Raw genomic sequence first — 18462 nt, forward strand, 5'->3', positions numbered from 1 at the left:
TCCCCCTCAACCAACCAACCCACTCTTTTATAGCACTCTTCTTCTTATTGGCTACAGCTGTGGCCTGGTAAAGTCAGGCCTGCTCCTAATCTTTAATAACTAACTCAGCTGCAACTCTTTAGGGGGTAAGATTGCTTTCTATACTACCTTTATTTACTTATATTCTATCCCCCTACAGTTACATGCAGAAAAAAGTTTTTCAAATTGTCTTTTTTCTATTTTTAAGTGCTGATTGTAGTAGCTTGTCGAGCTTCAGGAAATAATGTGCTCAAAGAGAAATAGGGCAGGGATTCCAGCAGTGTGCAGAAGAGCACAAAACCCTCTCACTGTTTGTCCCAGTGCTAGGTCCTAGAATCCCAAGTACAAATGCAGAGAAATGTGCAGTAGTTAACAAAATGTTACTCCTTAATAATTAGTCAAGACCAAAGTACGTGAGTGCTGTGTCAAAGTATCATAGAAGAAAAAACACATTTATGAGGGAACAATGGGGAGAGGGACAAGGGAGATGCTTTGTTTCATGAAGTCCTCAATAATATTTTGGTGTAATTCCCTTGTAGGGGACTTACCACTACTCATAAGAGAGTGATTGACAGCAGCATCCTCCCAAACCCCACGTCTGCCAGGGAAGAGGAAGGGTTGCTGCAGGCTTTGTTATCAGCAGGGGAGATGATCTGGGGAATGCCAGCACTGCTCTGCCAACACTGTGTCTCAGCTCCACCCAAATGCCAGACAACTCCCAAGCAGGAGCCACGGATCCCCACGCTGGCACAGCCCTGAACACAAGCTAATGTACCTTGCCTGCAGCTCAGCTGTCTGGCTGGGGCTCAGGGCAGGACTGGCTCGAGTCCCTCTGAGCTGGAGCACAGGCAGGCTGCCCTGAAACTGCTATTCGTGTGAGCCTCGGGAAGCTTTTGTAGGCAAAATCTCAGTAACAGGGTGTTTCATTTCACACCTTGGAGAGGAATCTGTTCTACAGATCACACATCCTTCAGCTCAATCCTCGCGTCATCTTGACTCTCCCTCAATTTAGAATTTGCCAAACCAAAAGAGCATGCAGTGATGTCACTTTATCACATGGATAAAGCCATGGCTTAACAAGGGCTTTAAAAAAACCCTGCAAAGTAAAAAGACACATCAAAACAGAATATGCAGTCTGTGATTTAGATGTTTTAATAAATCAGGTAAAAAATTAGGAACTATTTACTATTTGCTCTGTTTCCCACCACTCATTACTTAGCAAAAAATGAAGTCAGAATGTGTTGCAGATTTTCAATAAGCAAGCTATCTCTTATCCCAGAACACTGGCATCCCAAATTAATGGTATGGCTTACAGGTAAGCTGTCAGTTAACCAAAATTTGAATCTTCATGTTGATGTTGTTCTGCTTTCTTATATGTATATGTTTACCAAGCTCAAGCAAAATGCAGAACAACAAACAGCTGTAGAGCAGCCACTTTCTAAAAAGAGGATAGAGATTCTGAAATTGCAATGGCTGTACATAACATGGAGGAGGAAATTTTTTTGAAATAGTGATGGCACAAGAGTAGATAACTTGCAGTATCAAGTTATTTGTCTTGTGGTAGCTGGGATTTTAAAGGCACAGGACTCAATCTTAAATACATTCTAGTTTTGGGAATCAGTTGTGTTCTTACAGAGGCTGAAGTCACTCTAACTGGGCATCCAATTCTCTGAATACACTTTGCTCATTGTGATAGATTGCTGGCAGTTCTTCCCTATTTACTTTTCTTTTTTAAGAGAAAAGGAAATGAAATTTTATTCTCATGTTTGCCAACTCTGTGATTGATCCTTAAGAGGCATCCTTTTTACTATGAATTCCTTTTAAGGAAATCTTAGGGGTTTTTTTACATTTTTGGAAGGATACATCTCAAGGGTTTTGCATAAATTGTATAAATTTTTAAAAAGCTAAATTTTCAGTGAAGTGTGATTCATATCTTTGCATCATGATGCTAAATGGATACCTATGTATCCATGTATCAGGACATTACAATAGAGAACTTATCTGTTTCTTTCTGCTATGTTTTAAAGAATTGTTTCTTTCCCTTGGTGAAATAATAGTCATGTTGGTTCAGTCACTCCCAGTCACATGGCAGGATGCACTTCCACTTCAGTCTGGAGATGTAGGATTTAAACCCCAGAAATGGGTATTGCATCCAGCAATGCAGCAATAATTCCATCTGCTAGACATTCCGTCAGTATCAACAGCACTTCAAAGAAGAAGCTCCTTTAAGAACTTGAATTAAATGCTTTTCAGCAATAGCTTTTGTACCAGATTCCCAATGCACATATACAGAAATGAATGCTTTCTAACCAATAAAGAAATCTACTTCTGAGCTACATGTGAAAAATAACTGTCCTTGCTTTTAGAATGGCTTCTTATCTTTTGGGTATAAAGAAATCATTCTAAGAAGACACAAGAAACCACATCAGTTCTGCTAAGTGAAAACTGAATTGTATCTATCATGATTATTTTACCTGTATCAAAGATTGATTTTAACCCATTAAAAATATAGTTGTCATGGATTCACCAAGTCAACTTTCTTCAAACAGCACCATTTTGCAGCATTTGCCAAACCTGGAATTTTATTCTACAGTTTATTGTACAGCAAGATGGGCACATCACTAGATCAATGGACAGAGAGGTGGATCCAAAACTGACTGAAAGAAAGGGTTCAAAGAGAGTAGCCCAAGCCCAGCTGGATGCCAATTACTTGGGGTGCACTGGTCTGCACCAGGTAGAGTGGTGCCAGCAAGCCAGGTGGGCTGATCCTTCCCTCTGCTTAGCACAGGTGAGGTCATGTGCGGAGTGCTGAGTCCAGTTCTGAGCAAACGTGGACATATGTTGGACATGCAAGTCCGGCAATGGATGAGGAAGATGACTGAGAGATTGTTATTTGAGGAAAGGCTGGGATTGTTCAGCTTGAAGGCTCAGGAGGAATCTCATCACTGGGTATAAGTACTTGATGTTTGCAAATCACTGGAGCAGCCCCTGGGCTTTGTGTTGTGCTGGGGAGCACACACAATGCAGTCTGAAAAAACAGAAAACCTGAACAAAATTTCACCAAAGGACATGTGCATAGGTACAATAAAGAGGATCTCCAGAAGGATTCCAAAAACAGACTATATGACCCAGAAGAATCAGGTGATGGGCCTCTGAATCAGAAACTGCACTCTAAGTTTCACAGTGGGAGACTGGGGGAAGGACCTCCCTCTCCCACAGCCGTGGGGGAACTCACAGCTGTCTTTGAGTCTATTCCAGGGTGCAGGCTGGGGCAATGTGGGTTTCCTTTTCCTCAGGTTAATGGCTTTGAAAGGTTTCACCTGTGTGAGTTAAACTGATTGCCCAGTGTTTAGTTTCTGGCATGTGTAGTAGCAATGTCCATGCCCTACTTCTGAAGGAGAGCTGTGGGGGCCTGAATATATGCTGTATTGTAAGACCTGTGTGGGTCCGAGTTGCTCCAAACGAGCTGCAGCTGCAGGGCCCTTAGTTGGGCAGCAGCTGTAGCTCGTGAAGGTAACTGAGATAAATAGGGGTGGGTTGAGAGCCCAAGAGGAGCCCCTGAGAAGATAGAAAGGACTGTGCCACAGAGAATGGAGAAGAGCCCCAGCAGAGAGGCAAGAACAACACTGCAGTGAAGATTACAACAGAGAGCTATTGACTATGTTCTTGAGGAGGTGGGAGAGGTCAGCTATTTTACAATTATTATTTTACAATTTATTTTACAATTAAATTGCTTCAGGAATATAAAACCAGCAAGTTTTTCACTCCATACACCACCAACGAAGTTGTTCAAGGTTAACAACTGGTCTGAACAAAAGACTAGTGGCAACCTGACTTAGAGCTTGCATAAAATGACAAGGATGTTCTTCGAAAGGGATGAGGTGATTCTGACAGGAGTGGATGCACATTGTCAGGCTGAACATGCAACAGTTCTACAAACACAACATGACGTTAAGTACATCTTAACAGGGACTCAACCTACAGACATTTAGTCCACACCTGGCCGCACAAAGCAGGATTCAGTTTTATGAAAAACCCTTCAGATATCGCAAGGAGTCTCACCTGGTCTGGATCTGCTGCTGCTCCAGAGAGTTCAGGGCTCACACTGGGGTTGGGCTCTCTGCTCTCTCATGTCTGCTCTCTCAAGGCATCCTATACTCTCCAGGAACTCCCAAGCGGCATTGGATGTTTTTCTGTAGGTAACTGAGTGCCTTCTGTACTGAATATTTCAAGTGCTTCAAGTTAAATATCCACTAGTATTTTAGAAATCCTAGGGTGTCCTGCCTGTCCCAATATGACATTTCACAGAACTCCCACAGATCTTGTGTGATACATGCCAGCTCATGCGGGTATCTCAGGTCTTTTGGACATCTAAAATGGTTCTCTGTATGTATGTTTAGACATTTTATTGCCTTCCTTCTTTCAGGCAGCTAAGTTTAGTCGTGTGCCATCTGGTGTTGAAAGATGCCATGAGGGAATCAGCTCTGAGCTCTTGCAGCTGCAGTTCATCTGAATCACTCCAAAGCTGTGTGTCAAGGTGGCATGAACCCATGCCTAGAAATGCTGGGTTTCTTTTGTATATTAACATGAGTAATGAGCCTTTACATCGACACGTAGAGTATTTAATCTCACAAGTTTTAGGAAAGAATGCTGAATTTTTTATGGCAGTATATATATATATTTTAGAAAGTCCTGACAACCTAATGACAACACATGCTCGCACTGTGGTATCCACAAGCCCCAGGATATATGTCAGCAGTTTGTAATCATTTCATGTACAATTTCTAGTCTGAACCAACCTTCATTTTCAGTCTCTCTCTCTCTCTCTCTCTCTCTCTGTGTTTTATTGGTGAAGAGTTTGATGTGCCTTCCCACTTGCTCATCCTTTATTTTTAACCTCACAGGATCCATTTTCATTCCAGACAAACTGGAAAAACATTTGAGAGAAAGGGGAAAAGACTCAATTGATAGGATAGCCAGAAATCTGTTAAGTAATGGGGGAAAAAGTATTTCACTTCTCAAAAATATTCTAAATAATCTCTGTGAATTGTAAAAATATAGAGTAATACTGTCACTAGTAGTCCTGTTACATATTTATCAAAGACAGCTGCACTGACTTATCAGAACTTTATTATTTTAATAGAGATGTTGACATCAGAAAAGGATCTTGATTCAGATTCTCTGATATTAGAGCATAGTGATCAGTGCTGGATCACTGATGCAAAGCTCAGTTCCACTAATCCCAGGAAAACCTCTGTTTGAAGGAAAACAGAGCTGTCTAAGAATCAGGCAGATATTTTAATTCATATCAATAATAATAAAATAATTTTCTGCTCCTGATTCTATCACAGAGCATGTTTCATACAAAGTCAAGCACACTCAAAAGTACCACAAAAGGCTTGTTTGTTCATTCTTACATTCTGCTAGTTACAGCTGGAGGAAAAAAAAACATTTCATGATAGGAAAAGAAAAAAACGAAACTACTTTATCATTAGACCATTAAGATAATTGGGAAATTAGTTTCAGAACCATTAGGACAATCATGAAAATCTGCTGATAAAAATGTAAATTTAAAATTTCAAGTTCAGAATAAATCACTAAAGAGCAACCTGTTCAGCCTTTTTTTTGGTTAGAATTGTCTTCTGCTGCAGGCCTGGCCTGACATCCAGCTACAGGTAATATGAAATATATGATGGTAAAATAAATACATGCTTAGATTGTATTCCAAATAATTCCATGTTCCTAGTATATGCATCCTTACAGCCTGTAAGAAAACTTCAGAATATCTCCTAAACCTATTTCAAAATTCTGTTTTGCTGAACTATCTCTTCATATACAGATCAGATACATGTGTAAAGGAAAATATTGTCCTATGGTAGACACATATGTGATAAAATCAATGTAATGCTTCTTATTTCCATTATGTCTTCAGACCCAGCCCTGTCCTCTGCTATACATTATTTTTTTTACCAAGGTTTATCAAAGAAAGTAAAGGAGAGAGATTTTGGAAGAGATTCTAGGAGTGGTTTCATCTTGCTATTAGAAAGACATTTTTTACAATGAGAGTAATTAATCACTGGAACAATCTCCTGAGGAATGTGGTTGAGTCCCCATCAGAGTTCACCTTCATGAGCTTATGGGATGCTTCAGGCACATTCCCTCTTACTCTAGCACCAGTGGAAAATGGAGTTAAAATTTTAGTTACTGTTAAGAGGTAAGGTCTAGTGTGTGTAATATTGTTCTCTCATAATGTATTTGTATAATTTAGCTCAGTGTTATTTTTTATAGTGTTCATAGTATCTTTCTAGTATTGTTCTAGTACCTTTTGACCCATGGAGCCAGAACCCCACTCTATGAAACTGCAGGCTAAACTACAATCCCTGTCTGTAAAATGCACAAAGCAAGTAACATCTCACTGTTGTACACTGTAGTAACACCTCATTTCACACTTCATCTTCTAAATTGCAACATTGCCCTAGGCATTAAGTATACAAAGAATAAGAGATGAAAATCAAAAGAACTTACTAAAGATTGAAGAAAAACTCTGAAAGAAGATTAAGCATATTCTATTTTAATTTTCAGTATTTCTTTCAAATATCAGAACCCACAATATTTTGAGAACTAAACATTTAGCATAGTGCATTTGGCAAAGAACTCAGTGACATCTGAATGGAAGGAAATAAATTGTAAAGTCTTGTGTGAACACATGGGTTTTGAACCTTGTACAAGAAGGCATGGAGCATATCCTTGGCTTTTCCATCCATGGCATATTCCTATGAAGATTTAACCTGCTGCTGGAATCTAGCTTTGTATCACAATTGCAATGCTGTGCTTCACTGCAGCTTGCCACCTTTTCTCCAAAGTACATGGATGCCCATGCCTTAGTCCATCCTGCTAAACAATCACTGGCCTTTAGGACCAACAAATTCCACTGGTATTTCACAGTCTTTAGATGGTTTGCACTTGTGTGAATTATTCAGTAGTTTTTCCCCATTACTTTCCATGGAAAATAGGTAAGAGTTTAGGATACTGATTATCATGCAGAATCCTGCCTTAATCCCCAACTTCAAAATGCTGCAGTTGCTCCCTCCAAGAAGAGAGACACCCACTGAAGGCTGGCACGAGACTGGATGTTGTCACTTTTGTGTTAGAGGACAAGAACCAGTCAGTGCAATGACATAAACACGATACATTTATTTGAAGCCTATTGCTGCTTTATTGTGAAAATGGTGTCATCTGAAGTGTGTGGTGATACATAATTGTTTCAAAAATAAAATAATCTGGCTTTTGTTTTATTCTGTCTGACCTCTTAAAAACCAAACAAAACCCAACTGTTTTTAATTTCAGCATGATGGGCGAGACAATGACCTTTCTCAAGCAACAACTAAGCTCCTACAACTTGATTGAGCCCTTTCAAAACAGAAAACAAAGTCTGAATTATGCCAGTCTCTTCAGACATTGAAGTGAAACAAAATCTCTTGCAAGGCAAATTTGATGAGGAATCTCACTAAATCAGTGATATATGTGGGACAATATGAAAATGCATCCTGTTGTACGGTAGGCAGAAAATTAATCAGCTATTTTACAATTAAATTGTGTAACTTCAATGGGATAGTAACTTTCTAATAAAATCCACATTTAAAATGCTGACTTCCTACCTGCATGTTGCAGGAGGATATTGTTATGACTGGTTTCTTTTTCCTGTCAAACATACCACAAGATGAACATAAAACTGTGGAACTCAAGACTTACAGGTTTGTTTCCCTATTTATAGCTCTCTTAAAAGCAGAACTAGTGTTGTTGTTCACCATAACTTGTTAGGTAAAACACTGGTTGGATTTTCCTTACAGTAGAGGGCATTCCTGCTGTGGAAAAAGAAGTAATGTATCTAAATGTAGAGGATAAATCAAACTCAGCATATAAGCATCTGGTAAAATTTCCTGTTGTTCAGTAATTTGAATAGCAAATGCTGCTGTAAGATTTGTAATTAGGTTTGTACATAAACAGTATTTTTAATACTGTTGTAGCCCTGTAAGCAGATTGGGTGCTGATTTTTCATCATGCTTCATAGGAACTGCAAAGGCTGCTTTAGAAAACCCTGCCTGTATTTGCAGAAAAGTACATTTTCTAATTATGCTGATAATTTCAGGTGTTGAGAGAAATTTCTCAAGGATTTCATGCATTCGTGGCTGGACCTGGCTTTGTGTTTTTTTCATGTAAAAGTTGCCAGCATTTCTGAACTCAAATCTTGTCACGGTAAGATGTCTCTGCATGTGAAATGACATGAGTGCAGGAATTCATTCTTCTGACAACCTCTGTTCTGCTTTTGTCAGTGGTAAATTCCAGCTCAAGGAGATGTCAAATCACAATGAAGAGAGGTTTGCCTAGGAAAAAATAATGATAATTCACGCCTTACGGAAATTAAAATTCAAACCCACAAGTGTGTGTGTATTAAAGAAAAACCTCATTAGATATGTACAAATTAAAGCTGCTTTGGCCTTAGTTTTCTATTTTTTAGTAAAAAGTGAGAAATTAGTCATTTTGATGCTTTGCTGCAGAATTTTAAGGAAAAAAGGAACTCTTATTTCTTAGCTATAAATGGTCTTTTTTCTTTGACCAAACCACATAATAATTTTCTTTCAGACAATTTTCTTCAATCAAAGTATGACCCATTTGTATAATTTCACAAACAAATGCCCAATAATTCTTTCATCTGCCCTTACTGTCTAGCTTTGTAATTTTTAGTAGCACAGGCCTTGAGAAGCCATGCGTCCTCAGTGTGTCCTGGAGGCACTAAGTAGTACCATACACTCAAATTAGATACAGTGTCTGACTGATAAATATGTGGATAATCAGCCATGGAGAAGGCAGCCTTGCTAATATTCTGGACCCTTCCAGGAGTGAAGTTAACGTGGACTAGTAACAAAGTGTGGAAGTTATGTTGGCACGAGCAAACCTAGAGTAAATCAGTGCTGCAGTGTGAACTGTGTGTGGTCACACCACGCAGTAATAGCAGGAACATGTGCTGTGAAAAAACCCCAATTTTTACTTGCTAAGTATACATGATAGCATAGGTTCTGTCATTATTTTGCATGTGCTCCCATGCTTCTGCCATAGGAGGTAGTAGAACTTGACAGGCACAGGAACTCAGCTAAGCCCTGAACTTGTTCACGTCAGGCCCTGACCGCTGCACCGTGCCGCTGGTACACCAGGTACGCCTTTGCTCGGGGGTAGCCCGTGCCGCCGGTGCCTTGCGGCTGCCCTGGGTGCCGGGTGCCTGCCCTCAGCGGGGCACAGCCGTGACAGCCGGAGGCGCCGTGCGCTGACGAGGAACAGCGGAGGCGCCACGGGGCCGGCCCGGGACGGAGCCTGTGAGGGGACAGAGGGGCCGGGCCGGGAGCGGCGCCGCCCGGGCCTGGCCGCCAGGGGGCGCCGCGGGGCGGCGGCGGCGCGGGGGCGGGAGCGGCGGGGGCGGGGGGCGGCGGCGGCGCGGCCCCGGCTGTCAGCGCCGCCCGAGCCGGGCTCCGAGCGGGCTCCGAGCCTGAGCACGCACGGCCGAGCCCCGCGCTGCCATGGAGCCGCAGGCACGCGGTGAGTCTCGTCGGGACAGAGCCCTCCGGGGCGGCGCGGGGGTCCCGTCCCTGCCGCCCGGAGCTGCGCTCACCCCGCGGGAGGGCCGAGCCGACGCGGGGACAGCGCGAACTGGGGCGGGCGGCGCCCGGGGCGGGGAGAGCCCGAGGGGAGCTGCGGGCCGGGGCACGGCCGGTGAGGGAAGCGCGGGGAGCGGTGCCCGGCAGCGCTGCCCGGTGCCCGCCGCCTGTGGCAGCCCCAGGCTCGGCCGAGGAGCGCGGCATGACCGGCCCGGCCCGCGGGGCGTCCTCGCCTTGCGCCCCGTCCTCCATCCCGAGTCGGCATCCCCTTGGCTTTCCTTACGGTTGGGATGTTGGCGGCCGCTTTCTCCTCCTGCTGGCTTCAGGCGTGTCGCGGTCAGTCAGGTAGCTGGCTGACAAGTGTGTTAAGTTAGTGCCATCGAGGTTTGTTGTGGCTGAGGTATTTCTGTGTCCTGCTCCGCCGGCCGTCCCCCTTGCCCTGTGGGGCTGCAGGCGCTGCCTGTCGGGCACAAGCGGGACGGTGCGAGCCGGAGCCGGCATCGCCACCGCTGCCCTGGAGAGCTGCATCATCTAGATCCACCGAGAGCCGCTTAAAATCGGATCCGCTAAAATATTTCTGCAGCTTTGCAAACACGGCATTCATTCACCTAAAGTGAGCATTTTTATTGCAACAGTTACGGCTTACTTAGCTGTTCATATCTCTCTCTTGATAAAGTTAATTGGCGTCCAAAGAAGTGAAGAAACTTTTCGCGCGAGTTACCAATGATGTTTGGGTCAGCCAAAGAGATTTAGTGCAGACAGGTCTTGCTCACCTTTATAATCTTCCTTCTGTTTTCTAAAGAACCTCATGGCTTTGTGACACAGGACTAAGCAGGTGGTACAAATATTTTTGCAAACTCAGAATGTTTAGGAAACATTTTATGTCATCTATGAAACATGGAGATGAAATAAGCAGGAGACATTTGCTCATTGAAACTAACTGAAAAAATAGGCTTCCTAATTCCTAATAAGATAGTTAAAATCTGCCTAAACAAATACACTTAAAAGAGGCAATTTTGGCTGCAAATGCGTTTGTATGTAAAGGAATACAGTGGGAAATTTGAGTTCATGGTGCTTGTGAATGAGAGCCTTTCTGGCAAGTGTTGTGCATGTGCTGTCCCAATGGATGCATGGCTGAGGCTGCCTGCTGAAACAAATAGATCTGTGGCTCAGTTCTTGGGAGTTTTAGAAGTCTACAGCACAAGACTGTTATTTAAAGTCATTTTCTTTCTTCATCTGTATAGCTACTATGATGGGAGCTCCTGTTCACTAAACAGGACCTCCATATGATACAGAATTTGGATAATTTCTTGTTTTGTAGACCTGATGGAAAACAGTATCAGATTCTGGGTAGCTGGATAGTGATGTGTATACATGTGAATCTTTTGCCTTCTCTGACTAGTAAGATGAGTAAACACACATGCTCTCAGTGTGTATTCAAAATTTAGGTCAATAAATGTGTTTTGCTAATGTATATTTGGGTCAGCAGCTCTGTTACTTCCCCAGGTCTTGAATGAATTTTGAATGAATTCTTCTTCTGGATGACTATTGGCTAGTGAGTGAATTTAAAATTCTACCTGTATTCAATTCTCAAGTCACTTTTTTCTTTGGTTTCTCACTTGCATGTTTTATTTCTACAGTCTCTCAGAACAGTCTTCCATTACTAAGAAAAAAAAAAGAGTATTGCTTTGATAAACTAGCAGTACAATCCAAGATTTTTGTGGTAGGTATTTGCATGCCAGCAAGCCTTTGTTTTTACCTTCCCTTTCCTTCTAGACTTAATTTAGTGCATGCTACTGCAGATATGGAACCTTGCTGGCAAAAAGAATTCAACCTGTATGTGTCTAATGCTGTCAGATGCAGTTAGGTACATCTAAGCACTGGCCAGAAAACTGAATTTTTCAACCCCAGTTACACATTTTGCAGAGAACAGTTACAGCACTTTACTAACAAAACAGTAACAATTTCCTTGAAAGGGTGCTTTACTCCCAATATCTCCTTAAGCAGCAGGAGAAATGTGTATACATTTGAATGAGTTTATTAATTGCTTCTAAAGGACTTTCAGATGCCTGCAGAGAAATGAATCCTGAATGGTTTGTTCCAGTGTGCTCTGCTGGGGTATTGTATTCCAACTGAAAAGATAAAGAAAAGGCCATGTATTTAAAAGCATAATTATGTTATTTGTGCCATTTTATATTGTCCTTCAGGCAGGCTATGCCTGAGTAGAGCAATTTTATGTTCAAGAAATGCATGCAAGTATAAAAACCAAATTTCTTCAGAGCAGAAAAATAATTTTTGTCAGCATTTTTACATAGCAGCATGAGATAACTTCATGAGTCTTAATGCAACCGTGGACAAAAGAAAAGTATTATGTGTAAATGTATCAAGGTACTGGGCAGAGGTTACAGCTGCATTCCATGAGGTTTTGGGTGGTTCAGGGCACGATGCAGTATCTGTCCATGCCCCGGGGACTGTGAAAATTAACCCCTCTAACACTTATTTAAAGTAGTAGAGAGAGTTCATGGAGTGAAACTGAATCACTGTTATGTTAAACATATTGAATGTGTCTGGCACCATTCATGTGGATGAACTAGATAAGACAGTCAATCAGACAGAGGGTAATAGTAATTAATGTTAAAACTATTTTCAAAAGAAATAGACACATGTTCCATGTAAACAAATTAATATGTGTAATAAAAAAAATTACTTTATCTAAACTTTAAGCCTCTGGGTGTTTTTCTCTTTGATTACTTTTTTCCTTAATGGAAGAGGGGATCCAGGAACACACCAGCCAGACTTGTACTAGGTGCTGAAATTTCATATGAGGATATTTGTTTTCCTTCCTGTGACTGCCAGTCATTTCTCAAGTGAAAGCTGGGAAATCTGAAGAACAGTGTTTCTCTTTGAAAGGGAGGAAGATCCAAGCTGTGTATTTGCCTCTCATCATACTCATTCTACTCCAGATCCAGATTAACAGACGATCCCATGTAGTCCTGCTTTCCCGTTTAAAACTGTGAATGTCCTGTAATAATGACATGTCTTATTCATGGATGTCTTACTCTGTCTCTCATCTGAGTCCTATGTGACCTTTTAACACTGGAGCTTTGCTTATTACGCATTTCTCTCCTTTTGCAATAATTCTCCACTTCTTCATGCATCCAGACACAGTTGTACTCTCTTTCCCTGTCACATCCTGTCTTGATTCTTACTCTGATAAAAAGCTTTGATGTGCAGCTTTCTGCTCCCTTTTTACCTACACAGGTAGCTGAGCCAGCTGCTCACACTCCTGGCCTCTGAAGGGGTTTTTGACTCTGTCCTGGCAATTCTCCTTTGAGCTGTTCCTGACAGATGTTCTGCACCTCGGTCAGTTATTTGTTGTGGCCATAATAGCTTGCAGTGGCTGCACTTACCCCTGTCAGTGGAGAGAGCTGTGCTTAGTTCAGATGTTGGATGACTCCTTTTCCAGGCCCTGTCTTGTAGGCTTGCACCACCTTTTCTTCCCTCTGCTGTGTGCAGCTGGCACACTCCTCCTGGGATCCTCAAGCCAGCTGCATCCGTCCTGTGTAACAGAGCAGAGCGGCAGCACCTTGGCATGTGCATTTGAGTGGAGCTTGTGATCAGAGGAATATCATTGGAAGTCACAGGAATAGCCCAGTGCCCTCTCCCTGCCACAGTGGCACCTCCATCTGTGGCACCTGCCTCTCAGGTGGTCTGAAATCTCTGTGGTGGGAGGCAGTGGTGAGGAGGACTTGTGTCACCTTGATACAAAATGGCATTGGCAGCTTGGTCAGCATTCTCTCTCCTTGCTAGCTACTCATGTGGTTACTAATCCAGATAGGAATCCAGACAGAGTCAGTCTTGCAGTGGGAAGGTGGGAATAGAGAGCACACGGTGATGCTGTCTCATCGTAGCAGCAGTGCTGTAGCCATCAACAAAGGCGGAGTCATGCTGGAGAGGGCAGCATCTTCCCTGTCCTCCTGTTTGAGCCTGGTGCTCTACCAAGGAGCGCTGACTGTTTTGATCTATGTTGTTCACCTTCTCCCTAAGAGTACGGCTACTGGTTTGGAGCTGGTTTAGTCTAAGTGTTTTATGAGAAATGCCTGTCCACTTGTGCTTTTTGAGGCATCAGGATTCACTCTAGTTATCCACAGTTAGTGCTGTCTCTGTACTGCCTTCTAGAGCTCAGCAGTGCCCACTATGGAAAGCAGGAGAGAGTACTTTGCAAAGGGGCAGGAGGATATCGGAGTAATTGAACCAGCCAGTGATAACCTGCTTATTTCACTGCACAATGGAAGTTTCAGTTGCTGTGTTTGTAAGGGCACATGTAGAGGAGGTCAAGTGAAAAAGGCAGGGTTGTAATTTATGATCGGATTCTTAAATATTTAACAACAGTGCACAAAGCTCAGAATAATAGCTCTTTCATGCTTTTTATACTACAAGGAGAGAAAATTCATGTGTGGAATGAGTTATGTGGTATATCAGGTTTTAAGTAAGTAAATGTCTGAAATCAATTGCAATGCTTCTCTTACATTTTTGTACCTGTATTGTTTTCAGCTTCATGGCTCTTGTCACAAGTTGAAATTCAGTTTGCTGAGGCTGAGAAAATTTGAGTGGCTTCATGCTACACCTGAGAACTGAAAATAGTGTGCTGTGGGATTCAGAATTGAGGTATAAAAGAGAGACCTCATCTAAAATCTAGGGCCAATCTTACAAGTGTTTTTTCACAGTTTTGCAGTCATGAGGACGTAAAATGTAGAACTTGCTAAAACAAAGACATCTAACCCAAAATAATGTTTTAAAATTCTTGCTCTATTTTTTATTCCTGTGTCTTATTTTCACAGGTTTGATGATATGAGCCCTAGAAAGCAGCACAAGTATAATCTGAGTCTGCTCTCTGTACTAAAGTGCACTAGTGGAAAGATGAGTATGCTGATGCTGTCCTGATGTGCCTCACTGACTAGTAGAGTGGAGAAATGCATGGAACTTTTGAGGTGCTTTGCTTAAGCCATGTGCTGCTTGAAGAATGTGGCACAACCTTGACTGAAGATTGCAGAGGGTTGGAAGGAATGTTGCCGTATTTAAAAATTTATGTATCAATTGGTAGCTTGTTTTAGCGCAATCCTGGAACTTGGATTTAGAAAGAATGTACTCAACCCTTGACTCAGAAAGTGTTTTCAGGGTAGAATCAATTATTGCTTTCTAATTATAAAATACCTCTTGAGTTAATAAATAAAAATGAGATGTGGGCAGGCTAGTTTTATCCAGTTTTGCACAGTTGCAAAGCCAAATTTTATATATGTAGTATGCTATAATCATATAATTGCTGTCTAAACTGGGCCTTTTGTCTGCTGCATGCTCTAAACCCATCTTGTATGAGAAATGGTGAGAAGGGACTGACAAATATGGATTTTAGTATCATGTCACACTGACCTTCTTCAAAATCCTTCAAAATTATGTAAGTGGATTTGCTTCATACTTTAGGACAGAGGTAATATTACTTAGCCATCTTTGAGGTCCATGGATCAAAATCATATCTGTCATGATTATACTTCTGCATCCGTGACGCGGTTAAGTGTTGCAGGTAATTGCAAACCACATATTTAGCAAGTGCTTGTATTGTACTTTAGCAGTGAATCTCCCTTTTCTTTCTCTTGTACTGTCTCTCAGTCCCTCTTTCACTTCGTACAAAGAAATAGAATGGCAGCACTGAGGATCTTGTTGCAAATGTTCTTATTGAAAAGTGTGAAACAATTACAAGAATGCAACAACTACAAAGTGATACTTCCTGAAGTGCCATCCTACCGTGATGAAAAGGTCTTGCAGTGTCTTCAATTTTCCCTCTCCTGCTTGGCTACATTTTACCTTTTCTGTGCTTTTAGGATTTAAAATGGCTGGATGATAAAAAGGGCTCCAAAAAGGCTGCTCTGGTTAATTAATTTCTTCTGTATAAGATTTCTTGAACTTTTTGGTCCTTTGTTACTTATTCCAGCAAAATGTCATTGTGCATATATTAATGGCATGTGGTTAATGGCATGATGAAGTGAAGGACCCACTATTGGATCTCCAAGCAGACAAGAAAGATTCCACTGCAAATAGTTGCATAAAACACTAGGAATTTCTGTATTCTCTTCACATTACCTGTCATGTTTTCTTATGTAAGCTGATTGTTGAAAAATATCTCATGATTGCAGGTAAAGCCCCTACAATCTTCAGCAACCAAAGTCTTTAGCAACCAAATAATAATACAGCAGTAAAATTTATAAAGATGTGTTTACAGAGAAAAGGAAATGTCATGGTTATGTGTGTGTATCCCAATAAAATTGCTTCTCTGATTTAGTCTGATCTCCAACTAATGGGCTTTCAGATGCTTAGGAGCTATGTAGTCAGGGATCCAATTCTTGGATTTTTGTTTTACATCTTTGCATTTCTAGTCACTGAAGAAGAATCCAGGGAGCTCAGAGAACTGGGTGGGGGTATAAAGAAGAGAAGGAGGTCTAGTGACTTGTGTCATTTCCAAAATGGAAGGCAATTATATGTGTTGAGCAGTCAGTTCCTTCTGAGCAAGAAGGGCTGTCAGGAAGAATGCATACTTCTGGAGCTTTTTTTGTTGGTCTTCTAGGGTTTGGTTTCTGTAAAGTTGTCCTGCTTTCACCACTAATGTACTTTAGCCAGCAATTATCCTTGCTGTCCACCAAGAACATAATAAAAGTACACAGAAACTAGAACACCAGTGGTGCTTTAGGCAGAGAGAGACCTAAAGCTACATTTGGAAAATACATTTGATATTCATACAAGTGTGAAGTGCCTACAGATATGGTGTTGATTTTCCCAGTGAAAAGTGTTTACATAACAGGCAGTGCAGTTTATTTTCATGTGCTTTCTTGCTGAAAGGGCTACTTTTGTTTGCTGATCAATGAAGTTGCTAGGACCAGATCCTCTCCAATCTATTTCTTTCTCTATTGCAAGTCATTCTTTCTGGGATTTTTTTTTTTTTGCATTTATACAGTCTGATTTTTCTCTGAGTTTTCCATTAATTTGTGAAATACCTTTCCTCCTTAGTCATTCAAATACATAAGTTGTCTCTATTTTGTACCTGTGCCTGCTTTCAAATTGCATTTAATAATTGCCTAATAATTAAAGTTACTGACATAGAAATCATAAATAAAGCATAATTTAAAACTACATATGATATGAATTTAAAAGGCTATATGATTTATGTTCTGGAAATACTTATAAATGGTAGCTGAAGGGAGGTAATGCTTTCTATGTTTGCTTCTTCAGTAAAGAGTAAGGCTTTTCTCTGCTCACCTGTTTGTTCAACTGTCTTTTCACTAGTTTCCTCATCAGGAAATTGCCTTGCCACCTGGGTGAGACTAAGGTGATGCAGGTTTGTGGTTACAAAAAGTGGCTCATCACCCTCTAAAAGTTTTAAAATATTTCTGCATAGTTGCCTCGGAATTACAGTTTTCATTGTGCTTTAGGTGAATTTAGTAATAATGTGTCATGCTGATATTGGCTAAGGCATTTTAGGTGCTTATCTAATTCCTCTTTCTATGTTTCTCACTTGAATTAAAATGTTCTTAAATGGACAGAGTAGACTTTGGGTCATTCTAAGGTTTTTAGAGGATGATATGGAGAAAATGTGTCTAGTAAGAAGGTCTTTGGAAGGCCTTAGATACTTTATATTCTTTCTCTGGTGCATACTGGGCTGTTGCATGCTAAAATTTCATTTTAAAGTGATCAGAGAGAGTTGTATTTAAACATGTCCAGATTTTTCTTAGAGATGAGAAAAATATATGTACATTACAGAGTTAGAAGGGCAATTATGCCAGGAACAGAAGATTACCTTGTGCTCAAAGTATTTCAGGTAGATGGCAGCTATTAACTTATTATTGTGGGAGGAAGGAATCAAAGTCATAATCAGAGAGAATGATGTTTGCCATGTCATTACCTAACCAGTGCTATGCACTATTATGTGCATATGAAGAACCAGTTAAGCCATGTGCTCTTGCAAGAGAAAATCCTTTAGTCATGTAGTGAGATAGGTGGTTCAGAACTCCTGATAGCAAAGAAAAGATGACGGTGAAGAAGGAGCAATTACTTGAATAGCCTGACTGATAAAAAATAAAAAAAGGCTGCTGAATAATGTCATTCAGACATTGATATAAACTGAATCACAATGCAGACTTGAAGACTTAAATAAAGTCTTTGCAGAGCTAAATAACGGATTTTATCAGGAAACTGGAAGTCATATACTACAGGTGGAGGAAAAATGTGTTCTCTTGGTTTTAAATTGCTTCAGAAAACAGAGAAGCATAATCAGCAATATGGATGAAGCCTGCAGTAAGCACAAGGAATAAAGAAGAGTATGTAATAATAATAGTTTTTACCTATGTAGGAGAGGCCTAAAGATAGGAACCAGATTTAGACCTAGATCTAGAATTAGAAGGTTTCTCAGTTGTGTCCAATTCTGCACAGAAATATGGAGCATGGACATGTCCTGAAAAGGGAGCGGCAATATTTTGTCATGGTTATGTGCTGTGGATTGGAGTCAAGGATGGGGAGGGTAAGAAGAGAGAAAAAATTTAACAGTTAGGTAGAGTAAGAAGATGAGAATGAAGTATCAGTTGTAGTTATTAGAAAGATTGTGCTATTCACAGATGCAAGACGAGTTCTGTTTTTTCAGAAAAGCAATTGTTATGTCCTCTCAGAGGTTCCTCAGTAAATATACTATAGGTGGTAGAAGAGTGAAGAGAAGACAAGGACTGTCTTGTGCTCATTTTCTAGACTTTTT

At 41.0% G+C, this 18462-nt stretch overlaps 1 protein-coding gene across 2 annotated transcripts in view; it reads left to right on the top strand.

Moving 5' to 3' along the window:
* The first annotated feature begins 9491 nt into the window (after window positions 1-9491).
* TPD52L1 (TPD52 like 1) overlaps window positions 9492-18462 on the top strand; it is a 50711-nt gene continuing 41740 nt past the window's right edge. For both annotated transcript variants that reach the window (XM_064707986.1, XM_064707987.1), the window contains exon 1: window positions 9492-9609. In XM_064707986.1, the coding sequence (XP_064564056.1) occupies window positions 9591-9609 (19 nt within the window). In that variant the 5' untranslated portion in view covers window positions 9492-9590. The remainder of the gene's footprint in view (window positions 9610-18462) is intronic.

This window comes from Zonotrichia leucophrys, chromosome 3 (genome assembly GCF_028769735.1).
Source record: "Zonotrichia leucophrys gambelii isolate GWCS_2022_RI chromosome 3, RI_Zleu_2.0, whole genome shotgun sequence".
In the NCBI taxonomy this organism is placed as follows: domain Eukaryota; kingdom Metazoa; phylum Chordata; class Aves; order Passeriformes; family Passerellidae; genus Zonotrichia; species Zonotrichia leucophrys.